This window comes from Ciona robusta, chromosome 1, assembly GCF_009617815.1.
Source record: "Ciona robusta chromosome 1, ASM961781v2".
In the NCBI taxonomy this organism is placed as follows: domain Eukaryota; kingdom Metazoa; phylum Chordata; class Ascidiacea; order Phlebobranchia; family Cionidae; genus Ciona; species Ciona robusta.
The window spans coordinates 8,024,862-8,043,092 of NC_143235.1; the positions used below are offsets into that span (position 1 = coordinate 8,024,862).

The window sequence follows — 18,231 nt, forward strand, 5'->3', positions numbered from 1 at the left end:
TATATAATTTCTCCTGCGAAAAAACACTAAAACACCTTTGCTGATTTTAAACAATAACCAACACAAACAAAAATGCCAACATTTAAAATGGACAAGTTTCAAGTTGTTTCATCACAACAGTTCCATCAGATTGTAGACTGTAGTAATAGATCGACACAGTTCAAATGTTGAAAACATTATATATGACGGACATCTAGAAAAGTAGTAGTTCCCATATCATCTGTCTAATCTTCATTGTCAGTAATCATCAGGATATTATTACAAACACAAAAATGGTAACTTTCCTACACAAGTCAAACGGACTATCTTCTGTACAGAAAAATCAACACACAGCAAATATTATATAAGTGAGGAAATCCACATTTTCAATTCCTCCAAGTTTACATTTGCACTCTCTTCCAAACCTGGTTTAGCATTGCATTCCAAAAATTCAATCTGAAGAGAACAAAAATGTGTCAGTCTTACAAATCACTGTGCTAACAGGTAAAGATGCCAAACTATGGTTAAAAGTTGCAACATAAAAACATTTGAATTTAGAATCTGACCTTAAACTTGGACAGATGACTAAACTGAAAGTCTTCCTCTTTACGACCAAGAAACACAGAATCTTCCCCACCACCAGAGGTGCTAGAAAGTGCCGCTGATTGTGTTTTTCTCACTGTGTTTCTAATATGACAAAAACACACAAAGTTGATTAATTTAAATTATAATCATTCAAATAGAATCAATACTCAATAAATAACGTTGGCGAAACATCAACTTACAATTCCTTTTCAAGTTGGTTTAGTATGACGGTTTTCGTTTTTGAGTTGAATAAATCTGAAACAAAAATATCAAGAAAGATGCTTACATTAACAGCTTAAACTATAAAACAAAAAGTATAATTGTTTTTGTATATTCCAAAATTTAAAAAATATGTTAGGTATAATAAAATAAAACAATGTCACAGTATGAGTCATGTCATGACCAAAGCCCAAGGAGGGTAGTAGAAAGTTGTTATCCAAATCATGTTAAATTTTTAGTTAATTTTCTTGTTCATAATATTTTTTTAAGATATATATATTAAATGTTAGTATAACTGTGAGGAACCAATGCATGTGAAACTTACGTATAGAAACGTTAATCACAACGGAGTAATACCTTGCTTGTTACATGCAATGCAGATTGAAGGTGCAATTTTATTCAGCTGCTTATCAGTAAAAATTTGAAACAGGAATTCTGCCACATCTTTTACGTTTTTTTGGAAACTTCCACTGTCCACAACAAAAACTATACCTCTGCAAAACAATCACATGTACTTCAAACATAATTTACCGGCAAAAAACTTCATTTATTTGTGTTCAAGACAAGGCTTGTTATTTCATTTTTTAATTTTTTAACACATATACTATAGTAAAATATTATTACCTGGCATTATCTTTGTATTTTTCCAAATATTGAAGACGTATTGCCTCATGCCCAGGCAAATCAACAACCGTTAGAGTTTTGCCCTGTAAAAACAAGAATAGAGAGATAAATGAGTAAATGTTACTTGCTTTATCCTGGCATTGCCTGAAAACGACAGATGTTACAATTACATGGGTGTTCTGTTTAATACACCTGGTGCAATCTTACAGGTTACCATAAATGTAACTGTGTGTACTGTGAATGATTTTTTTTAACCCCCAGTTTTAAGTCCTTGGTGCATATAATAATACAAGAGATTTTAAATTTTAAAAAATCCCATGCTAGGTTTATTAGCAGCCTAATAAGTTGAAAAGATACGATTTTATTAATTTTACAAGTCACACAGACATCCACTCTTAGTTCAGTTGGACACCACAAACACTTAACATTAAAAATATTATAAATTATCACAAAAGCCACTTTTTTGTTTAATCACCTGATTTGGCTCCACAATGTATTGTGCTTCATTTTCCTTGAGTGAAGTATGAGTTTCTTTCACTACACCAGATATTAGCTATATACACCAACAAAATATGTATAATTTAAAATATATAAATATGGCAACGGCCTACTTAAAAATGAGCAAATTTGTAAATTTAATATATGTATGTATACGTACATATAAATATATAAAAAAAATACACAGAGTTTATTTTAATGTATTAAAAAAACTACCTGAGTAAACAATATGGTTTTCCCAGAATCAGATAATCCTGCTAGTAAAACACCTGTTCTTTGCGCTTTTCCACCAAAGAATAATTTCCATAACACTGAAAAAATAAAACTCAAAAATAAAAAGATTCTCCTACTCCCAATCATTAAAATAAATATTCCTATAATAATGTATGTACATTAAAAGAAAATATTATTTAAAACAGAAGTGCAATTGATTTACTGCCTTTTGTTTTAAGACCTTGTGTGCGTAGTCAGTCCACACATGTAATTAAAATATAGACTGAAACTTTATTTTCGGCTGATAAAACAACACTTAGTACCACACGGCAGCGACGGGCAAACATAATTTTATAGAGAAAGAAATAAATATTTCTATTACAGCCAAACATAAACAGTGATTATTTGTCATCGGTCTGAGTTTTCCTCCCACCACAGGATAGTAGTGTCGTCGTTAGAACATTGGCCTATTAGTTACCGTGTGTGTGCCAACTTATTGCTTCATATTTACAGAGTTTGCAAGTTGGGATTCCGCTTAATCAATTTGTTTATAAGTTTTTTATATACTCAACAGCAGAAAAACTTACACTTTTAGTTCCCTAAAGCAATAAAAAAACATTAAAAAAACACGCCACCTAGTAAAAATAAACACCTCGTGCCAGCTTACGAGTTACCATGTATGTTACTTTGTGGGTGATTGTTTTTTTGGGAATTTTTTCATTTTTTTTATGTATGCCTGATAATTTGGACAACCCATCAGTGACCACTGGGTTGGAGCAATTGTCGTTAAGTGTCTTGCCCAAGGACACATACGCCCACAGTGGTAGCAGCGACGAGCCTTGAACCCATTACCTAATGGTTACAGGCAGGCGCGCTAACCACTACGCCACGGCGCCGGACGAATGAATGAATGTAACTTACTTTATCCTCGCGTGGCCGGAAAACGATAGTCGTTATGACATGGGGGTGCACCTTGTGCAGCTTATGAGTTACCATGTATGTTACTTTGTGGGTGATTATTATTTTTTTTGATTTTTTATGTATGGCTGATAATTTGGACAACCTATTAGTGACCACTGGGTTGAAGCAATTGTCATTAAGTGTCTTGCTCAAGAACACATACATCCACTATGGTAGCAGTGTGGAGCTTCGACCCCATTACCTCTAGGTTACAGGCAGGCGCGCTAACCACTATGCCACGGCGCCTTTTATTCTCATTTTTTTATATTTAATTTAAAAAGGGTACATGCCTCCCAAGTTTACATCTTCATATATTGCACGGTTAATCATATACTGACCTGCTGTAACAACCACAACCAAAAGACTGATGAAAACTCCCAACAAATTTCCCGATATTCCATAGGATTCCAGAAGAGACTTGTACGCAGTCAGTGACGATTGTATTTCCATTTTTACTTCACAACAAGATCTATCCATTCAATGAAATACAAGTAAACCGTAACTTTAGGAATTAGAAATATTACCACGTTGTTGAGACGCTGTTCACATTTTTCACAAATAGTTTTCACTCCGTTTAATCAATGTATAGGAAAGACGCACACCACTCCGTAACATATGGCCTACTTCACGCCAAGCCCATAGATGTCACCATAGAAAATAATGTTAGGTACGATAAATTGATACCTGAACATAAACATTTAAAAACATGCAGAAAACATGGCCTGCTAGTTACTACGCAGCAATACAGCATGAAGCCGCAATGGAAAGCCAACGTGGCGATTTGTTTACCCGTCACGCTTGAACTGTTGTGCAACCACGTGATTGCTTTAAACGAGCCTACAATGAAATATAGATGGCGCCTTGGAGCATACTAACAAAAATTAAAGTTTCAAAAAAATGTGTGCCACTGTCGCAGAAATCTGATTCCCCTAGAAAACTGGTTTCCACTGGCTACTTATAACTTATTTTAAAATGAATCTAGAACTCTGGCCCGGGTAAAATAACAGCAGTTGTAACATGCAACATATTTTGTATAGGCTATATATTTATTTTTAAAGATTTGTCTTCCAATTATAAATATATGCAGTATTTTACCTTAAGTTATACATTATTATGACGTATGACCAGTGATCACTATCGTTAACACTTCACCAACAACGAAAAAGGCGACAAAACTTGCATTTTCACATTAAATAGAATAAAATGTACAAAAACAATATATATGATTCGTTCGGAACCAGATCTAAAGATTTCTGTTAAAAATGTCCGGTGTCTACGCATGCGCAGTAGCCGATGGGAACCAGTTTTCCTTACTTTATCCTTCGCCGCTTCGCGTGGCCGTAAACGGCAGGGTGTTCACGGACGTCGTGCCAACTAACGAGTTACCAAGTATGTTACGTTGTGGGTGATTATTTTTTTTGTAATTTTTCATTTTTTTATTGTGTAGCTGATAATTTTGACAGCCCATTAGAGACCACTGGGTTGGAGCAATTGCCCATGAGTGTCTTGTCCAAGGACAGATACGCCCACAATGTTAGGAACGTCGAGCCTTGAACCCTCTGGGTAAAAGACAGGCTTGCTAACCAACTTTGCTACAGTGTCAACATAAAATTTGAACACCCTACTGACTAGACCAGATTGATCATACTCTTTAAATAAAAAATATAATTGGAAAAATAATTATGAATATTATTATTAAGGTTCATAAAAATGTCTTTATCTAACTTCATACTACCAAATTTTTGCTTCTTGGTTAAAACAAAAATGGAACACATGGATGCGCGGCTTAAGCATTACAAATTTATATATATGTACAAACCGGTTCTTCAACCTTCTAGTTTAATGTATGCTTTTCATTTTAAAACAAAGTAATTTGCAGAATTTAATACGGTTATGCCTGCATCAACAATCCGCGCAAAATATAAATAAAACAAATAACATTGTATGCTTAAATACAAGTAGCTTTCAAAACGCGGACACCAAACAATGACATTACAATGCACAAATAAAAGCTTTAAAGATCATTCAGGGAAAGTGATACTATCAAATCAGAATTTTGAAAACTTTTAAATTAAATTTAAATTAAGGTTTTGGAAAACAATTGGTTATTTAAACAATTTAATAGCTCAGCAAAGTAAGAAATTATTATTCTATAAAAAAGTAGGGAAACTTGAATCACAAAATTGAAATGTGGATTGAGGAGCTAAGGTGGAACAAACAATGCGGTTGATTTCTATTTCATAAGAAACAGCGAGTATTCATCATCATGACATCGAATTTTGTTCTTGTATAATTGGCTTTGCCCATTCAACAAAATCATCTATTAAAACTGGCCATGCACCTGGTAACAAATGAGGACATTTGTCATATATATATAATATTTGTTTATTAAAAATAATCTAGAAAAAGATAAAAGTAGATATTCAGTTAACAGTTTTGTGACACATGTGTGCTGCTTAATGGCATAAAAGTTAAAAGCCCATTCACAAAAACAGTTATTTATTGAGATATTTTCATCAGGTTTTAGAACTGAAATATTACACACCTTCTTCATCATAATTTGACATATCACTTGATATCATTTGTGAAAAATCAAGGAGCAAGTTCCATGTGTCTCGTGGTATGGCCCGCTTGTAATGAGTCTGAGAATATCAATTATATTTAACAAGAAAGTTGAGCTCCAATGAATGCTCAGGTTCCATGAAAGAATGATGGGCCGAGATACATAAAGTAAACTACCGAAGTTTCAAATAGCAAAATAGCTTCAGAAAAATTACATAAAATCAAACAGTTGGAGCAAATAAAATTGTATGTGGGAAAATGCAAAGGTTTTTTCATAAAAAATTATTTTTATTTTTTTAAATGACTAAATGCAATATTTTAGAACGAATAATTCCTTTTGTAAATATATAAAAACAACTAGTCCCATATACGGTAGTGTATGGCATAAATTTAATACTTACCTCAAGATATTCTGCCCACAAGTCAAGAAAAGTGAAGCGATCACTCAGTAAAATATTCCAGTATGCTATTGCCATTTCCAGTTCTAAACGATATTATTGCTAGGAATGCAAAACACATACGGCACAAAGAAATTACTTATTTTTAATTTATTTTCATTGTAAGTTAATTGTAATTTTCCTTGTAAGATGCCTTGGCAATAAATAATTCACATAAATATTTAACAAGTTAAAAATTATTTCATCCTAATACGATAGATATGCCTTAGTAAAACTGGATGAACTTAAAATTATTTGTTATTGAATACCAGATCAACTTACATTTAAGAGTAACTTAAGTAATTAGAAACAGAAGCTAGGTCTACAAGGCATATAACAGCAACCTAGTTAGAAAAAAAAATGGTTTAAATAGGACTTTTTTTAAAGGTATTCTTTAAAATAATTTAAAAATTGCTTTTGAAAACAGTCTTATATAGCTAAAAATTGGACATCATGTTGTGCTAACTAACTAAAAATATAATTATTATCCACACATACTGTATATTTCATCCCGTACAATAGTTCACATTTACTGCTTTACATATCGAGTATGCAGGTATACCATTAGATCTAGATTTGCTTACCTAACCCTTTTTGTCCTGGATTTTTAGCAAAGTTAAAAGTAAATTGATAGAAGTCACGAAACTTGTTCTTATCTGTAATTTCATTTGCAAGAACTGGAAGTTTTATCCTGAGCTTTGACAGGTCATCGCACCTTCAATCAACATTTTGGAAATTTGGGGAAGGTTTCAAAAATTTTTACACATATAATATTATAACTTTAGTACTGGACTTGCATTATATAGTTTACAAACCTATACACACAATGGTAAATATAACTAACTAGCCATAGCTATGTAAGCTTAGGCGGATCATTGCATCTTCAAATGAACTTTTGTTGTACTTAGTTTTAGAATGTGAATCCAGTTAATGCCTTTAGCCAAACAATGTTTTACTTTTATAACTAACAAACTTTACTCAAAAACAGTAATATATATCGAAACAGACAAACAGGTTATGTTCGTTTTACCAAAACACTCACCCAAGCTCCATCATTCCTTCAAAGAATTCCTTTTTGGTGAACTCACATTGTGTAGCTGCACGGAACTTCCATGCAATTATCAGCACAATGCGACTAGTTGGTTCTACCTGTAACTCTTCACAAAACTTTGAAATTCCCTCCACACCAACTTTATCCGGATCTAATGGGTCTGTGAATGTAGATTAAGTTATCAATACTAGCTTCACATACCAGAGGTTGTACTATTAATAAGACCCACCCAACTTATCAAGCAACCAAATAGGCATGTATTATCAATTTTAATTGCATAATTAAAAGACATAAACAGTATTACAAACATATTAAAATGAGAATGCCAAAACAGAGCAAGCATAAAATTTCAAAAACTCATAAATGAATTGTAGTTTTAGAACAACTAATGTTATTTTATATGTTCATCTTTTTCGAGAAACTCAAAAAATCCGTTTAAATTATTAAGGAAACATAAAATCAATAAAAACTAAAAATATTAAAAAAAGATGTGAATGTTATAAACAATCCCCTGTAGTTTTATCACCTTTTAATGCATTAAATAAGGCTTCCAGTTTCCTCCTTTCAACATGTGATCTTCTATCACTCACGACATATGATTCTGGTTCACTGAAAAAACTGTCAGAAGCAATGTCCAATCTCCAGTCATGCTTCGCTAAACATGAGATTGCAGATTTTTCACTCAGATTCGTCAGTGAAATAAACTGTCGAACTTTTTCCCGCTGCGATGACTTGAGCTTGTGCTTTTAAAGAAATAAATAACTTGGTAATATTTTAAACTGGTAAATTAGTCATTTATGATATAAATGATAAGCAGTAAGCGCTTATAAACGAATGTTGAATATAAATAAATTGTTTACCACTGGCGTATGGTTGTTATTCTAACCTTGAAGTAATAAAGTCGATGTTTATGTAAGATTTTCATCAAACACTCATAATGCTTTGTTATGTCATAGTGGCGATTCATGCGTTGATTTCGTTTATATATAATACACTATTGTTTACACAGTTACAAAAAATGTGACATGATTACACAGTTACAAAAAATGTGATACTTAATGTTAAAATTAGATTTGAACTACCTATCCTTTTATTTCAACAAAAATGAATGTTATATGTTAGATACATCTTATAATAAATAAAAATTTGCAAAATAAAACCAACCATGTTTTGTGACAACAACCGATGATGTCAACCAGTCAGTTTACTAAAGTGAAATATTGTCTTGGCAACATTTACAAAACTGGAGATTTTAACCAAATAAATCAAATTGATAGACTATTGGTTTTCAATTTGGTTAAACACCGAGAAAACCTGTAAAATACTAAATATTTATATATGTGCAATATTATCATATAATATATATATATGATGATCGAAAATGATTGTTGTTATATGTTCTAGCTTTCCATGCTCATTTTTACAGATTTTCAATTCTTCGATAGGTAATGCATATAGCATGTTACTTGTAAAGTTAAGTCTACCTTAGTGAATTTGCTATATCAGTACTACAGTACATGTCATAAAAACAAATGTCAAAATAGGTATACAATAACTTTGAGTTTAGAAACACATTAGCAAATACTGTGATATTGTTGCAATGTGTTTTAAAATTAAACGACTAAGAAATAAGGGGAAATATATTTTCTATAACAACTCGTTGTTTCATTGAAAACATAATATATGTCAGTATATCACATATCAACACAAGTGAAGAATTCTCTGGTACATAAGGCTAGTGGAAAGTTGCCGACTATTATATTATAGGATTTCTTATTAATAACTTATACGGTAAGTTAGTAGGGGACAGGGGTCTTTGGGTTGAGGGTTATGGGTTATATAGTAGTTATGTATATTACGTTTAGGGTTACCAGATAACGTAGGCAAAGAATTCATCACTAGCAACTACATATCTTTATATTTATCTACCTTCAGTAAAATTTACAGAATAAACAAACAACTGGTGCTACACTTAATTCTGTCAGACCTTAGTTTTGATAGAAAAGTGACGTCATAGACTCAGTGCTACCAAAATATAATATCGCTGTAAACAACAAGAGAGCGGTGATCAAGTATGGCAAATGCATGTTGACTTTAAATGGGTATAAAGACAGAAAATCTCTAATGAGCACGTGTTAAAACAATTACTATAACATTAAGCTACCTTGTTAATATACCGGTAGACTAAACTCAATAAAATATAAACCAGGAACCCACACAGCGGTTTTCAGTCGCCATTTGTGATCGTGTAGCAGTAGGTAGAGTGCATTATATACGTTGTTAATACTTAACAACAGTAATCGACTTCACGTGCGGTTTATAAAGTCGTCATAAAACTGTTATTTTTTTATTGTCATTTAATAGGGGCCTAAAAAAATTAAAAAAGGGTCTCATCTGACGAAGTGTCCCATCTTCCCCACTCCTATAAATAAAAACCGTGTTATGACTAAGATTAACTTCTACCGTTACCTAATTGCAGCGTGATTAAAGCTTGTCCAAAGTCACGAAAACAAACTTTTTTGTACGATGATTCGGTTAATAATTACAGTGTAAAATTTAACGCATTCTGCAGGAGTTGAATGTTTTGCTATATACAAATGAGTTTAACCAAACCAGTGAATTAGTTTGACATGCCTTAGTGGATAATAAAATACGTTTATGAATACCTGTTACCTATATTGCGACACGATCACAAATGGCGATTAAAACCCGTTTTGTTGGTTACAATTACATACTGTATGTTTTTTTTACAAAACTAAAACTAGTTTTATGAGACAAAAATAAACTGTACGGAATATTCAAGGTTGTTTTATGAAGCTTTGAAACTAGTTTAATCGTTTGCTCACGCAAACTAAAAAAATCATTGGCTTTACTATGATTTAGCGAGCATTAAAAAATAGCACCTTACTGTTTCAATTTTTTTACCTGTTCAAAGTATACTGTTTCTATTTTACATATATTTTTTAATATTTAAAAACAGTAATCAGCTTTGACGAGCGTTTTATAAAGTCGTGATAATACTGTCGAACAATTCTGTAACCTTATTTTCCTGATTATCATTAAATGGGGGTCCGTAAAAAGAAAATTAAAAAAAGTCTCGTCTGACAAAGTGTCCCATCTTCCCCCACCCTACTATATCAAAAAACGTTAAATATGTTAAATTCGGTGCGATTAACGGACACAAAGTTTGATTTGTTGATTTTTATTTTAATTTAATTAACTTGTTTAAATTTTACTGAAAAGTCGTTATCGGGTTGATGTTATTCGTTCCTGTCATCGTCATTGGATCGTCTGGGATAACTGTCATCGTAATCAGACATCTCAGGTACTGGCATATCGACATTATCAGCATCATTTATATCTATAAATACGAGCATAAACAAAAATAACTTCTTATACAATTACTTCTTACCAGTTTCAACTTCGTCCTTGACTTCATCTCTAGTTGCCAACAGTCGATGTCGATGGCACCACAGTGGGTGCCGATGGTGCCACCATCCATGTCCACCCCAGTGACTCCACGGTCTCCAGTGAGTCCAGTGACCCCAGAAGTGCCCCCAACGATGGCCCCAATGGTGCAAGCCATTATACCAATGGTTATAGAGCCAGTTGCGACCCCAGTAAAGACTTGGTTTAGCGATAGTAAGATTAAGGGTTACAGGCCTAAAAAAGAGATATTTAAAATTAACAATGTAAATTTTACTAAGGAAAAAATGTGGTCTGACTGCAAGTTGACTCACTTTATCGTTCCTGGTGCAGTTGTAGGTTGTATTGTCGTAGTTCTTGGTGCTGTTGTAGCTTGTACCGTCTTATTGGGTCTCGGTGTTACTGTTATAGGTGATTCTGTCAGCTTTGAATCGTTCTGAGACTCTGCTGTCCCAACAAGTAGACATAACGTACCGATCAATGCGAAGGTTAGGGTAAGGCTTTTCATCTAAAAGAAATATTGTTATAAACTACTCTCGTTCTTTTGTTAAGTTCAACATAAACCCGCACGTTAACCTACCGTGATACAACATTAATCTCCCGATCTCCACATTCAGTTGCTATTTTTATAGCTTTTAATAAGCGTTTTGTAAATGATTGTTATTGGTTATATCTTTTCTGTATAGTTTGTCTGAGATCCTTTAAACAATAGGCAAGTTCCTAGCATTGAAAATTATTGTCAAAACTGCCGGGACGGCTTAATATTTTATAATACAGTTTGGAAGCGTCGATATGACATCTGTCGTTATTTGTTTTCCAATTCCTAATGAACTCATTGTTTCCAGTGACAGGTCAAAAGAGTTGGTTTCTCACACAGTTGCCAATCATTAGTAATTCAAGAGACATATAGCATCCGTAACTTATTACGAATCTCGCTTGACAATTTTCTTTATTATCTTTGTTTAAATGTTGTTTATCACACTTGGAGGTACCTTATTAGCTGCAACCATAGCTGATGAGAATACTCTTATCGACCATGCTCTAACCATAAATAAAGCAGCAAAAGAACCACATTATTTACTCAATTAAACAAGGTACGCCGATACATATAAAGTGCATACGCTTGGTTCGAAAACTGTCTGCTACATTTTGGACTATTCGGTGAAACGAAATAAATGATATATTTAAACAAATGTTTTTAATGCATTTATAATGTAAAAGTAAATAAGCTTTGATAGATTTATTAAATGCACAACCTTAAATAACGGCTGTAACAAGATTGTCTCAGGAGTTTGAGTTACAAAATGTTTTCCAGTCGATAAAGTGTGGATTGTGACGAAAGCATGAGGCGAGAACTTTAAAACCGGTATTAAAGAAAGAACGGGCAATACACACAATGTTGTGAGTAGACTATGTTTCTCATTTTACAGTTAATATTCATACAATATATTAGGGTGGGGAAAGACGGGACACCTTTAGCACATAATATTCAAATAACCTGATCGTGTTTTAGACATTTAACAACGGCCTATGAAAGTCGTGAACATGCAGTTTTGTAATTCTCTGACTGTTTGTTTGTTTACTACCAACTGGGACGAGAAAATAGAATAAAGAGATATCCCATCTTCCACCATCCTACTATAACTGTTCAAATAGAAATTGGGTAGAAACAATAAAGATAAAGGAACTAAAAATTTGAAACAAAGGGTTGTATAATGTGTCATAGTAATCTAGACTGAACGAATCACTGATCAGATGGGTATAAACAAATAAATTATTCTTTAATAAACAGGATAATTTGAGTTTCTTTCGTGATAGCCTTGCGCAACCATATTGGGCGGCCACAAAAACTTTTTTCGGCGGACAGTTTCACGAACACTATAAGCAATGTTAAAACTACAACCACCTAATACGAAATCATCGTATGAAACTATTCCGTGACATCACAGCTCTGATTTCTCGTTTGTCTTTTCTTCTCTCTTTAACTCTTTTACTTGGCTCTTTTGCGCCATCTGCGGGCGGGTCAGCGATATCAGCACATCAGCAATCCCAGCGTTGGGAGAAGAGCTTTTACCCTCCACACTGTTATAAGGAACATCTTGCGGGACTTTAAATGAAATATCGGGACATCCTTTTACGTTCCGGCATATAAAGTTCTAAATGAAGATGCAACATTAAGTGATCCTCAAACAAGTACAGATAAAATACGACGCAGTGTTAATTTTAATACAAGAACAATTGGTTTTTTAGAATATTATTATGCCAACTTTCTTAATGTTAAAAAGGTCATCACATTGCTGGTCATAAGACCTACCTTTAACTTAGTAGTTTTTATGATGTTGAATCCAACTTCTCCACCAAATGTACTTGGTTTCCACCAAGCTGGCGATCCGATTGGATTTCCAAACACCCCTGATTTTGTATTTAAATTAAAGTAGGGTGGGGGTAGGTGGTACACCTTTTTATTCTATTTTCTCGTCACAATTAGTAGTAAACAAAGACATTCAAAGAATTATAGACCGTATCCTCACGACCCCCATAGACCGCTGTTAATTGTTTAAAACTCGACTAGGATGTTTGAATATTATGTGATAAAGATGTCCCGTCTTCCCCCATCCTACTTATATGTAGCGGTAACATCAAATGTTTAAATAAACCTTTAAGGGAATACGGAGCTCCCATCTCCAACATAGTTGCACCGAGCACTTGTCTGTTTCGTCTGTGCTCAACAAAATAACCCACAAAAAGTTCCAACGCGTCGATATCAAAATACAAATTCCGTAACAAAGCTGCAACCTCTGTTTCACCTGGTCAGACATTATATATTTTTGATGAGTATACGAACCAAAGGTATGCGGTGTTATGCAGGGTTAAAACGTTATATAATTGTAAAAATAATATAAACATGAGAATATGCAACGGGAACAAGTCGTTTAAAATATTGTATAAAAAAACCTGTGAGTTCTTCAAATGACGTATATGGTTTCATTCCAAACCTTTCCCTGTATTTATTGAAGGAACACATTCGCATCTGCCTTGTTTGTTTCAAAGCCAGTTCGACGACAGCCACCAATTCAGATCCCTGATTTCTTCCACCAACAACCTAAAACTTAATGTTTATATGATGTATGCTTAAGCGGCTGTGTCGACGTACTTTCCCAGCGAATTGATTGCTGAGCTGTTTCAACACAGTTTCCATCCCAATTTCCACGACTGGATCAACGTTAAACAGCAACTCTTTAAGCGGGTAAACATGTTCGCCCAATTCTATAAAATCCGGCATAAGCATATGCCAGTGGTAAAGTATGTGGAATTCAGCATGTATTTGATTATTGTATGAGAATGTTGACTTGTGTAGGATTTCCGGATCGTAACTCAGTTGGAAGTGAAATCCGCTGACGTGCTGAACATAATCTTCCACAATTATTTTTAATGTTTCCCCTGCAAAACACGACGGAAGTAATAACTATAGCAAGCAAATATATGCAACACTGTTCTTAATACATCGCAAAAGAACCAGTTACGCTTCCAAATTCGACCAATCGTCCAGCTATCACATCAAGGACATTGTAGGCTACAGCCATTGCGGGGTAATGCGAATTTACGGGAATACGGAAATACGGAAAAGACGGGAAAAGCTGCAAACTAATTTACAGGAATACGGGAACTTACGGGAACGTGTTTTATGCTTGTTTTAAGCCTACACCAGTTACGGGAAAGAAACGGAAAATTGTTTTAAGCATATTACAGTTACGGGAAACCAACGGGAATGCGTTTTGTGCTTGTTTTAAGTATTTACAAACCTCCCGTAGGTTTCCCGTAACTGTAATGTGCCTAAAACACATTCCCGTTGGTTTCCCGTAACTGTAATTTGCTTAAAACGATTTTCCGTTACCTTCCCGTAACTGGTGTAGGCTTAAAATAAGCTTAAAACACATTCCCGTAAGTTCCCGTAAATTAGTTTGCAGTTTTCCCCGCCTTTTCCGTATTCCGGTAAATTAGATTGCGATTCCCGTCGTTCCCGTATTTTCGTATTCCCGTAAATTAGTATTACCCCCATTGCGCACACAATATAATATTGATAAGGCCATGATGTTGCTAATTATTATCTTTTACAACCTGTTAATATGAGCCTTGCAGTTTGGAAAAGTCTTTCGTCATCCCAGTCTGGGTGCAAGTCCTTTAATATGTCGCACACTCTGTTATGTTCTCTAAACAAAAATTTTTTTATACAGGGTGCGTAAAAGTTGTTTCATTGTTGAAACAAACTGTTAAAACAAAAAATAGTTTGTTGTTTTTATTTAGAAAAATCAATCTCTCCCGACATTCTAGATCTCATGATTTGCCGCGTGTATACGTAGAATCTTATCCTTGGAGTAGAATATGTAAATTTCCAATATCACGTATCATATATTAACAAACATAAGAAGGTGAATTATACCTCAACCAGAGAGTTGCTATTACGAAGAACGACGGGAAAGCACCGAAACCGGGATGGCCTATCGCAAACTTTCTTCCTCGCATAAGTTTCTCCCCACTCATAGTTACGTTGGCGGATTCAGTTAAAGGAGGAAAAACTTCACCGTTTGTTTCAAATACTTTCAGTTTTCCATCTATATGCGATCGAAGCTCATGCTGTCTTTGTTTGGTGTGACCATAAACGTGAGACAGATCCACCTTTTAAAAAGCAAATGAATGTTTAAAGCCATTAAACCAAAGTTTTATAAAATGATTTTTGTTATGATTGCGCGAAATGTTTTGCATTATAAACTGTCAAATATGCGTTTGCTCCACTGTAGTCCAATTATTCTCTTTTGTTTTATTCAAATAAAGGTATAACTGTAAGTGAGATAGGATACTTTTAGTGCCTATAAATTCCACATTTCCTGACCAGCAATAACAATGTTAACCAGCAAACTAAACGAGAAAATAAACTGGGAAAATGTTTCACTTTACCACACCTTACTGTATTTGCAACGAAATAAAGATTTTTTGTTTACTTACCGAATGCTCGCCCCATTGAAACGGCATTCCCTTTATCGTGTTGGTTTTGAAGAACTGGTGGGTGAAATGTTGTGCAAAAAAGGCAAAAAATACGTTTGTCCGCATCGGACAAGGTTCAAACTTATTTCTTTGAAACAACAGTGTTCGAAGAACTTTAATGTCCGGCAGAGTTTTGGGACCTAAAAACAATACATTAAACGAGACCCAATAGTTTCAAGCAGTTATACGGGTTAAACCTTATAAGTGCAAATACCTTTTGTGCCCATTGGTGTTGGACAGTCTTGTGGTATCGGTGGTAAGGTCCGGGCATAAACGGTTTTATTTATATAGGAATCCCAGGTAGGGTAAGAATCCATTCCTACATAAGGTGACGGTTCATAGACATAGTTCGTTCTGACTTGAAATAAAAATATTCCAATTACATTTCCTACAAAATCGAAATGGTTGACTTACTTTTTAAAACCACTGCCATGAGTTTCTTTTGCAACCATGAAATATTGTTGACCAGTTTCCATAGTAGCGAATAATTCGTCATGTAATGATGCAACGTACTCCGCGATGGACGAAAGAGATCAGTTACGTAGGTAGAAAAGTAACCTGTAATGTTTGGGTTGCATATTCGAAGATATCGTAAATTGTACATTATACGTGTAAGTTTAACCAGTAAATTTTAACGTCGCAAAGCTGAGTTGACTATATATTGGCACGGCAAGTATAGCAGGGTGGGGTAGGATGGGACACCGTTTTATTCTATATTTTGTCCCATTTGGTAGTAGGCAAAGAACTAAAACAGTTATAAAACTGGATTCAAATTTTTAAGACATGATCAGGATATTTGGACATTGTGTGCTAAGGATATCCTACCTTATCCGACAATACTATATAACTTGAACCAACAATATCTAGCTTTTGTCCGGTACTGATAAAGTAGCTTAGTTATAGGTTCGACTGTATGTATATTTACTTAGCATTAACAGCTAACAGCTTTCTCAAGCGCGCTAACCGGGCACCGAACTGACAACTTCACAGTTCAATAATTGAAGCTTTTGAGTCAACTTACCATATTCACAGTTTCTTCCATAAAACCCGGTACCAGTACAATCACACTCGTAATCATCCTTTAATGTTGTGCATATTGCGCTATGCTTGCAAGGGAATGCACAACATGGGTCGTCTGCAAACAATAACAGGAAGTCAGCTTAATGGCGAGAAGGCATTAACTATATACTTTACTTACAGCTCTCGCATTTGTCTAAAATACAACCAACCAATAAAACAGCTGTTTGCAACAAAACCGATTTCATATTGCTTGGCCTACAAATGTATTGATAACTATAACTAAAATCGTTCTGAACTAAACATCGTTCTTACAGGGACGGATGCACAGAACCGATTGATCGATGGTCCGCGCGGTTCACAGAAAATTTAGACACACTTGGGTTACCATGCGTGACGTAGTTGACGTATGCGTTAGCAACAACGTTTCAAAACGGAAGCCTCTTAGTGTGGTTAAAGCAACAGTACATTATCACGTAGTAATATCTGTCATTAAATATTAGTCATTCATTTTTGCAATTATTAAAAAAAACGTGTTTAATTACCATTTTAGCTAGTTTAATTCTTTTAACTTACGAATCTACTATCATTTCTAACATATTTTTTTAGTTTATCGCTGGAGTTTAATCTGGACAATTTTGAAATTATTCCGGCCATTACGTTGCAACATGTATTGTATATCAATATATTTATGAAGTGGCATTCATTATTGTACTGCAATGGTTGGTTCTCCGTGGACTAACGGACCACGCACTTTATTGAAATATCCGCCCACACCAAACCTCAATAGTTTATAATCTGCCCACACATCAGCCAGTTGTATTCGACCCATTCATTCATTGTTAGGCAAAAGTGCCTGTGCTATCTTGGAGGTTTATTATTCAAACACGATTGGAGTTGTGGTGTTGCTCATGCACATTTCTTCTCAAGTATATAAAAACTGTATTATCAAGACTCCCATAGATCGTTGGTGATTGTTGTTTAAAACACGATCAGAATATTTAGATATTTTTTGCTGAGGGTATTTCGTCTTACCCAACCCTACTATATCTATCTTCTCAATTACCTCATTCAGTCTTAAATCGGTTGACTGAAACCAAATCAAAATCTTTATGTACTAATTATTTTAAGGTTTTTTAATGTAAACCCGCTTAATTATTATCTAATTAACAATTCGTTATGAATTGACAGTTTACATCGAATGCGTTTTTTAAAAAGGTGGATTAAATTTAAAAAAATATTTTAATTTAAAGTTATCGTCACTGATATTAGCACCGTTGGCATCAAAAGTGTTTCTTGCTAAAGCGCGTGTCTATCTCTTACAGTTGGAAACGAGGTACAAATATTTTCGCTAATTTCTCAAAAATATAGACATACCGTAGGTTGTGGAAATACGCAGCACCAACACATAATATCCAAATATCCCAATCGTGTTTTAAACAATTAACAACGGTATATGGGATTCGTAAGGATACGGTTTATAATTTTTTTGTTAAATGTTATTTGTTTACTACAAAATGGGCAAGAAAAAAAAATTGAAACAACAACAAGAGAGCAAAGCTCGAATGAGTAACTACGTATTAAACTAGTTACAATAAATAAATTAAATGCTCGATA

At 34.1% G+C, this 18,231-nt stretch overlaps 4 protein-coding genes and 1 long non-coding RNA gene across 6 annotated transcripts; 1 reads left to right on the top strand and 4 right to left on the bottom strand.

The window, feature by feature from the left end:
• Nucleotides 1-32: 32 nt before the first annotated feature.
• On the bottom strand, nucleotides 33-3,824 carry LOC149742633 (signal recognition particle receptor subunit beta-like). Of its 2 annotated transcripts, XM_089883916.1 has the most exons (9): nucleotides 3,603-3,824; nucleotides 3,417-3,547; nucleotides 2,122-2,216; nucleotides 1,883-1,960; nucleotides 1,408-1,490; nucleotides 1,141-1,277; nucleotides 765-819; nucleotides 546-666; nucleotides 33-435 (listed from the first exon to the last, which is right to left on the bottom strand). In XM_089883916.1, the coding sequence occupies exons 2-9, from the start codon at nucleotides 3,526-3,528 to the stop codon at nucleotides 340-342; spliced, it is 777 nt and encodes a 258-aa protein (XP_089740042.1). In that variant the 5' UTR covers nucleotides 3,529-3,547; nucleotides 3,603-3,824; the 3' UTR covers nucleotides 33-339. The 2 variants fall into 2 exon arrangements, with proteins under 2 accessions (XP_089740042.1, XP_089740034.1); XM_089883908.1 differs by having other exon boundaries at nucleotides 3,417-3,824.
• A 1,123-nt stretch (nucleotides 3,825-4,947) lies between these two features.
• On the bottom strand, nucleotides 4,948-8,488 carry LOC149742634 (DCN1-like protein 1). The gene is made up of 7 exons (XM_089883930.1): nucleotides 8,293-8,488; nucleotides 7,655-7,871; nucleotides 7,120-7,288; nucleotides 6,662-6,792; nucleotides 6,042-6,124; nucleotides 5,624-5,720; nucleotides 4,948-5,419 (listed from the first exon to the last, which is right to left on the bottom strand). The coding sequence occupies exons 1-7, from the start codon at nucleotides 8,293-8,295 to the stop codon at nucleotides 5,343-5,345; spliced, it is 777 nt and encodes a 258-aa protein (XP_089740056.1). The 5' UTR covers nucleotides 8,296-8,488; the 3' UTR covers nucleotides 4,948-5,342.
• Nucleotides 6,693-7,929, top strand: LOC149742635 (uncharacterized). Its single transcript, XR_016385627.1, has 2 exons — nucleotides 6,693-6,823; nucleotides 7,066-7,929. It is a non-coding gene; the product is annotated as an uncharacterized LOC149742635 (long non-coding RNA).
• A 1,826-nt stretch (nucleotides 8,489-10,314) lies between the features above and the next one.
• LOC149742636 (uncharacterized) lies at nucleotides 10,315-11,289 on the bottom strand. Its single transcript, XM_089883944.1, has 4 exons — nucleotides 11,135-11,289; nucleotides 10,869-11,062; nucleotides 10,541-10,791; nucleotides 10,315-10,489 (listed from the first exon to the last, which is right to left on the bottom strand). The coding sequence occupies exons 2-4, from the start codon at nucleotides 11,060-11,062 to the stop codon at nucleotides 10,389-10,391; spliced, it is 546 nt and encodes a 181-aa protein (XP_089740070.1). The 5' UTR covers nucleotides 11,135-11,289; the 3' UTR covers nucleotides 10,315-10,388.
• A 197-nt stretch (nucleotides 11,290-11,486) lies between these two features.
• Nucleotides 11,487-16,986, bottom strand: LOC149742637 (prostaglandin G/H synthase 2-like). Its single transcript, XM_089883871.1, has 12 exons — nucleotides 16,796-16,986; nucleotides 16,619-16,732; nucleotides 16,012-16,155; nucleotides 15,812-15,955; nucleotides 15,559-15,737; nucleotides 14,996-15,231; nucleotides 14,674-14,765; nucleotides 13,709-13,995; nucleotides 13,510-13,657; nucleotides 13,212-13,361; nucleotides 12,869-12,966; nucleotides 11,487-12,710 (listed from the first exon to the last, which is right to left on the bottom strand). The coding sequence occupies exons 1-12, from the start codon at nucleotides 16,860-16,862 to the stop codon at nucleotides 12,498-12,500; spliced, it is 1,872 nt and encodes a 623-aa protein (XP_089739997.1). The 5' UTR covers nucleotides 16,863-16,986; the 3' UTR covers nucleotides 11,487-12,497.
• Nucleotides 16,987-18,231: the final 1,245 nt, after the last annotated feature.